This window comes from Sphaeroforma arctica, assembly GCF_001186125.1.
Source record: "Sphaeroforma arctica JP610 unplaced genomic scaffold supercont1.2302, whole genome shotgun sequence".
In the NCBI taxonomy this organism is placed as follows: Eukaryota; class Ichthyosporea; order Ichthyophonida; genus Sphaeroforma; species Sphaeroforma arctica.
In genome coordinates this window covers 1-7,508 of record NW_014038256.1, presented here as the reverse complement: position 1 = coordinate 7,508, position 7,508 = coordinate 1, and the positions used below count along the sequence as shown (strand labels likewise).

At 40.4% G+C, this 7,508-nt stretch overlaps 3 protein-coding genes across 3 annotated transcripts; 1 reads left to right on the top strand and 2 right to left on the bottom strand.

The window, feature by feature from the left end:
* Positions 1–463: 463 nt before the first annotated feature.
* Positions 464–1,875, top strand: SARC_12437 (hypothetical protein; the record flags this gene model as incomplete). The annotated part of the gene is made up of 3 exons (XM_014293459.1): positions 464–625; positions 1,072–1,167; positions 1,443–1,875. Coding segments are annotated over 3 exons (471 nt in total), but the record flags the coding sequence as incomplete, so codon positions are not given.
* Positions 1,876–2,345: 470 nt separating this feature from the next.
* On the bottom strand, positions 2,346–3,130 carry SARC_12436 (hypothetical protein; the record flags this gene model as incomplete). Its single annotated transcript, XM_014293458.1, has 3 exons — positions 2,346–2,412; positions 2,674–2,819; positions 3,095–3,130. 3 exons carry the CDS (start codon positions 3,128–3,130, stop codon positions 2,346–2,348), a joined length of 249 nt encoding a protein of 82 aa, XP_014148933.1.
* A 1,950-nt stretch (positions 3,131–5,080) lies between these two features.
* On the bottom strand, positions 5,081–5,744 carry SARC_12435 (hypothetical protein; the record flags this gene model as incomplete). The annotated part of the gene is made up of 2 exons (XM_014293457.1): positions 5,427–5,744; positions 5,081–5,260 (listed from the first exon to the last, which is right to left on the bottom strand). Exons 1-2 carry the CDS (start codon positions 5,445–5,447, stop codon positions 5,081–5,083), a joined length of 201 nt encoding a protein of 66 aa, XP_014148932.1. The 5' UTR covers positions 5,448–5,744.
* Positions 5,745–7,508: the final 1,764 nt, after the last annotated feature.

Sequence of the window (7,508 nt, the reverse complement as noted above, 5' to 3'; positions counted from 1 at the left end):
TATATATATATATATATATATATAGTATAGTATATATATATATATATATATACGATGTGCTTTGTGTGTGCGTGAATCGTGCGTTCATTTGGTGCGTATGGTGTTGTGTATGTGATATGTGTAGCATGTGTTGTGTTTTTGCGTAGATAATGTGTGTACATTTGTGTAGATAATGTGTGTGCAAGTGTATAAATAATATGTGTATTATACATCCATGTGAGGCCGATGACGATAGTGTAGAATATTTTATACAGAATGTGATCTGCAAATTTTTTTTCTACTAATTACAAAAGTTAGGCACATCGAAGCAGGGAAGCTGAACATAGGCTGATCCGAATCATTATCACATCTTGCTTTATATATATATATATATACGTTGTTTCCTGGCCTTTTATAATGATGTGAGTTTATAAATACACATTAATAACAACGGATCTGAATGACGCGGTTACTTTTCCAACTCGATCTGCAGACCAAAACGGCCGAGGAGGTAGAAGCATACAGCAAGGTACTTTGGAAACGCTATAAAGAGATACCCGACTGGGAGCAATGGGTGTCTAAGATTGAGAAGGGAGAAGAGGCGATACACAAGCGAGAGGCAACGGAACAAGCCCTCATGGACAAGGTATGTGGTATTTTTCTTTCGACACATGAAATTGATATGTAATCACCCTGGATAAGGTATGTGGCGCACAACACATAGGTTATATAAATAAGTGTTGATAGTGGCTTAGCTTATGGTGGAAATGAGATTCGTGTCCGCACGACTACCATTGTGGTCTTCATGTATAGCAGCACTAAGGAATGTAAATTCACGATAGTCAACCATCAAGGCACGCCGCCTTATACAGATGCTCTTGGTAATTATCTAGTGTGTGCTACAGAACAGTTGTGACTTTACCCCAAAAGACACCTTGTTGCCATGTACTTTTCATGTAGTATACATACACAATAACAGTATGCAATCGTCTACACGTGTGCTATACATGCATCAATACACCTTGACTCTGAAAAATTTATTTCTGTCTAGCAACGCTATGTTGTCTAATCTCCTATTCCTTTCCGGCGCAGGTGGCTTCATACAAAGACCCCTTCAACACGTTGCAGGTGCCATATACCACTAGCACAGGAAACAAAAGCTACAACACAGAAGAGGATCGCTTCATGGTATGTGGTTGTGATCAAATTTCGATATAAACACGTAGGTGTGCTTCGCCACGCTTCTATTTGAATTCTCCTTCTTGTAACTACATGGGTCCAACCAGATATGCACTGTCAATGCTAGAATCTATATGCGAGTACACGGAACTCCAAACGATGATTTGAAACCGTGTAACCCTTCAGCCAAACCCCGTTGATTACCTCGGAAGTGTTTGTGAACATGCATCTAAGGCGCATGAAAATGATTTTTATGTGAATTTCTTCTTTACCATCTCGATCAGATTTGCATGTTGGCCAAACTGGGACTAAACACAGAGATGGTTTACGACTCTATATTGCGGGAGATACGTATGGCGCCGCAATTCAGGTTCGACTGGTTCATCAAATCACGGCTAAATACAGATATACAGAAACGCTGCAATCAACTGCTAATCATGTTGGAGAAAGAGATTGAGGAGAATGCAGGTAACAAATCCAAGAAGCAGCGCAGATGAAGGTTATGGGTGCCCCATACCAAGTGTATGCATATGCATATACAATTAATTGTGTGTGAATTATATGCAGATGTGGTTGTATATGTAAATACGTGATACTCAATCAAACAGTTCTAGGCATCTCTTTTATGGGATACTTGACCGGTTGCACTCCTACACGTATCAAACAATAAAGAATGAAATGTTCTCGGATCGTTAGCGTCTCATAATTACAATCCGGTTGTATATTTTCGGCGCAATGCCGTCGATTGTACGTCAAAAGGCACTTTTTATTTGCTTTCGAATCCACGATAGATCCTATATATCCCGACAGTCAATACAATTGTGGCACAAGATCATAAAGTACCATCGAAGTCTAGATGGGATTCTGTTCGCAATTAGACTATGTGGTCCCTCGAACGTTGCTAGGACACCTTGGGAGAAAATTCTTGAGACAGCAACGCAACATAAGCATTTACGTACTGCTGTAGTTTACTGAATACCGAGTTTTTAGATCTGAATACGCCCGCAATTTGTGTAATGATGTGACTCAGCACTGTATGTACTAGCACACGTTCGTTTACAATTATGGAATGGCCCGTGATAGCTTTTTTTGTATACCTGATATCATCAGACGCCCCAGTTCACCTTCCCAAGCCCCAGTTCACCTTCCCAAGGACCAGGACCCTTCTAGGTATCAGAGCCTAAGCCTCAAACCTTCCCTACTCGATCAGCCACCTCTGGGCTTTTAATCTTGTCGGCCAATCCATTCATAGACCTGGAGATCAGATGCAAATTTCAAATAAGAAGTTAAGTATGGATGGTGGGACATGTCGGTAAAAAAAGACTGTGCAGATGATGACATTGTAGCAAAATCGAAAGTATTAACATCCAACAGGAACACAACAGCTGCAAAGTAGGGATTCACATGGCTCCAGAGGTTCTTATATGACACAATTTCCACTGAGTGAATTAGACAGGGGAACTACCATGTCACGTTGAGCATAGAAGCACACAGAACATCACAGTCGAGCCTTACTTGTAGCCAGTGGCGTATACGATCAAGCCCGCGGGGAGTTCACTCTCGTCTGTCAGCACGACTGAATTTTCATGAATGCGATCGACTGTCACGTTGCTACATAGTTTTGCCCGCCCATCGATGACTAACTCTGATGCTCCAACATCCTGTAATAAGTAAATAAGAAGTGTTTGGTATCTAGCAAGTGATTGGGTACTTTGACAGTTACTAGATACAATTGTGTCGATTGACGATTTGGATAAATTAGCACTGTTTGAAATTTGCCTCAGCTGTATATATATGCAATAGAAAAAGTTCTTCCTGGAGAAGACAACATTATCACAGCCATGCACATCGCTTCGAATATTTTCACTGTGCTGTGACAACAATGGCAAACAAGAGACCTTGCAGCAAACAAAAGAAAGAAGCAAGAAGGAGATACGTTCTTAGCCTGAGCCTCGGCAAAGATATTCTTCATGAATTAACCAGTGTCATTACAGCCCATGTCCAAAAAAAACCCTGCGTCCGCCAATTGTTTGTAAAACTTCGCATCTCTCCGCGATATTTCTTCCGCAACACCGGCTTGTATCTTCGTGAAGACTGTGTATAGCACTGGTGCTAGTAAAAGGTCGGCCTTGTTGTAGTCGTTGCCACTTGCTACATCCTATTCCGAGTATAGCGGATCTAATAAGAGTGACATCCAGTAATTATAAAGCGGAAATGAAAATCTAAATGTGAGGTGTGCTTGGGCGACATTCAGGTGGGCCGCAGGCGAAACCCGACGCTCCATCGCTTATGCTCACTTGTGATACTCATTGTGTAGTAGAAGTAGTGGCCAACACAATCGTGACAAGATTTTTCTTATCAGATGTTCTAGTACTACCATCAAAACCGCGCCGCACCAGATAGCTGGAATGAAAAACTATATAATAAGTATGGACAACATTTGATAACTTCGGGCTGAAATGACTGTACGAGAGCGTCATACCTTGCATCATCAGGGTATTTGCAGTAAAAGCCACTTATCTCTAGTATCCAGGACGTATGCAACTGACTACATCTTTACATGTACTAGTATGTGTATCTGTTTCGCCGCGCATCATCTAGATACTTTGGTATTAATTTATACGGTGAATTATATATTGGTTTAATTCTTCGAAAGCTATGGATGTACCGATGTAACATTCCGTATATTTAGCTATTCAAACATACATTATGCCTACACATACCTGTGTATCTATCTTGGGCCACCAGCGTCGATAATCTATGTATCATAGTCACGCTCCTTGCACCACTTTCGTACAGCGCGGCGCATATGTCGTGCGCAGAGTTGTTTGAACCGAGCACAACACATGACTTGTCCTTGTATCCTTTATTGTAGATTGCGATAATAGTTATGGTAAATAAGAATCATATATTGCAAGCAAACGGTTGGGGTGATGATTCGATACTGCACAGAAGATGAAAGATGTCAACCTTTGCTGTGTAAACTTTGACGGATACTTTATGTTTTAAACTGTTATAACTATGTTATATAAACTAAGATACAATTTAAGTCAGTTAGGATTTAGCAGTGGTAGCTTGTGTAAGAATGATCGGGACTGCCTCTTGGTAGGAGCCTTAATATCCTCGATCACACAGGACGTACCTCTAGCTGTTCTTTATTGAATAATTTCACTAGAAGTACTAAGTGTTCATGACCACATGTCTATTTTGTAGATAGACATGAGAACGTAAGTCAAGTTAATACATTAGCTAATATAAATAAAGTTACATCTGAAGAAAAGTTAAAAAAAGAAAAAGACTTATTGGATTTTGGAGATTGGCGGGAAGACCAAAACCTGTAAGTAGTAGTTCGGAGATTATAAAATTTTTAGTTTATAATGTCCTACATCTACTATCGTCTCAAATAGGGATAATATTATTTATTTCAAAAATGGCAAGTATGTATGATACAATGTATGAACATATGGTATGGCTCTCATAGTCGCTGTAGTGGTTCAGGAAAGATAGATGGGAAGAAGTGGCCAGTAAATTCCCGTATGAAGCTTGGGCCAAGTGAGTCGACAATGGAAGATATGTGCTGAGTCAATTCGGGCCTCCAAGTAAATGAGTCAAACCAAATACTCGGACTATTGGAGCCATCAAAGTGAATTTAGAACACTTTGGAAATATTGGAAAAGAACTTGTATTATATTATTTTAAATACAAATAAAAACGAATGTGTTATCTCATTTGATCTTGATATTTTAGACTGATCAGAGGCCGTATTTCTACAGCTGAGACTGTTCGTGAGGTAGGAGACGATAACATGCTAGGCGTAGTTGCACATTATGAAACACCGGCATGATATGTTAATTTGATTCAGCCTCTCACTATTGTTAACAAAATGTATACACATGGTAGTTCCAAAGAGAGAGAAACCACTTTAGACTTTTGCGCACCTGTATCCATGTGCACTCGAGTAATGTATTTCGCCCTTAAACTCATCCGCCCCGGGGAAATCCGGGACATTTGGCAGTCCGGACATGCCAGTCGCCATGATCACGTGGTTGAGGCATAGCACGTGCAAGTTTGTATCGTCTCTTGTTACGTTAACTGTCCACTCCTGTCATATGAAACAGGATGGAATCCATGTTAACGTTGGGATATTGTAGGTTTGGGTAAATTTGTATGAGCCCAACCTTAACCGTACGTATACTGTGATCCTACCGCGGACACGCTCGATAGTCAAACGATTCAGTGCGGATCTTAAAGGAGAAACCGACACTTACCTTTGCGTTGCTGTGGTACATAGCTGTTGTATAGATAGTGCTGCCCAAAAATTTAAGTCAATCATTTTTGTATAGATTTCCAGCCAATCGTAAATCTTATCCTTCAGTGTAAACAGTGGTCAGAAATTGGGGAACAATATACATGGCAAGTGGTAGTACTGTAATGTACAAGATGTCCCTGAAGTGTGATCAAAACGATGCAGACCCATCGCAAATACGCTATAAGTATTCTTAAGTTTTGTACGACAAGTGATGAAAACGCAACGCAAGAGGCTATCCTACATATGTTCATATAGCTAGCACAGTAATCGTTGAAATACACTCAAAAATCGCATCACATGGCCCATGTATGTCTGTAAGATCTTCAACTCACTCTCTAGGCGTGACTAGAGCTATTCGAATTTTCAAAGGCTATTTGGACATCCACATGAACATGCAAAACCAAACTTTACCAACCATAGCGCAACACGTCTATAACACAGTACGGTTGTTCATTAGATCCCCCAAGTTTCCGTAATTCTTTCTTCTTCTTTTCCAGCCAGTTTGACCGGTTTTGCACCACTCCATGCTGCATACCTGTGGGCCGATACATTCCCGCCAGTTCCTCGTGGCCAATCAGCTCTCTTATACACGTTAGTAGTGTGAAGCACTTCCCGTGCTCATTGATACGCACGTGTGCACCCCCACGTGCTATACATGTATTTTAGTCACCTACGCTTCCAGCATACCGCTGTCGTCTGCAATAAGTGTAACGTCGCCGTCCACACTCCAGTTTTTAGGTTGAATGTTAATGAGTGTGCTGGTTAGCATATTTTGCATTGTATCCTTTCCTCCCATCGTTTTGATATTCCATGTGAACGACACGACGTCACGCCAGACTCTGTATCGAGAACCCAAATTGTGGGGATCGTTAGAATGTAATAATTTGTATCCATATTCTTAGTTGGTCGTGAATTATGGTTTTTGGCTTGTAAAACGAAACACTTTGCTAATCCGATTTTCCTGAAAACTTTGTTAAAATTTTAAGAAAGGCTATAAATAAATAACCTCAATACAAGTCATAGGTTTACCTGATATATACCGGTAAATTGGTATTCAGCACCGGCCCGGTATCCGACCTTTTACCGAAAGAATATATTCTTTACGTACTTACTATTATAAACGAATTGACTAAGACGTAAACGTGTTGCACATGGATCGATACATTATGTGTACTGTAACGCCAGTCCATATTCCCCTTCGCCCTCTCGACTTGCAAAAGTATACTTGTATGTACATGCACACTCTTGATATTGCGATCGAATCCTTAATGCTCGAGCCACCGTTGATTGTCAAACTGCAGTTCACGAGAACAACCTTGCTAAGTGACTCCATACTTAACTCCTATATTATTAAGTGTGTACTAAAAAGGGCTGGGCAATATAGAAACTGCGCTCGAAATATGTTCGACTGCATGCATAAATGATCCACTAGCTAACAATAAAACGCTTAGTCAAAGCGAAGGGAGTGTACTGATAGCCGCTGTCCTGTATTAAGATAGGAGCTCGACAGAGAGGATGATATGCAAAGTCATGTGCGCGTAAACCTTTGCATGAATGTTGACAATTGCAGTATTCACTTTGTAGCCATATTGACCAGCCATTTGAATACACTGTACGAATACACCAATCTTATCAATAATCCCGGGGAGAGGTTTACAACACTTACTCCTTGACTACTATATTCCATTGAACTCTCAAATATTGTGTTCCACAGTGATCTTTATTTCGCGATAACATACCAGACACAGCTACCGTTGTGATTGTTCAGCGAGTCGAGTTCTACATCTTTGAGTATTTAAAACTACATACCCGCAAAAAACAGAATCACATCGTCTATATTTTTATGTTCAATAGTCGGTTCGAATTGATACAGCCACGCCTCGAGGGGACTAGACATCTCTTCGGTCTTTGCTTGTTATTCCAGCTCAGATTGCACACCGAAAACAACAAAGGTATGTGGCCTAGAATTCAAAGACATGCACATATATAATAGTAATAAAAATTTAGCTCTCGTTGATAGGTAGAAGTTGTGCACAATAGT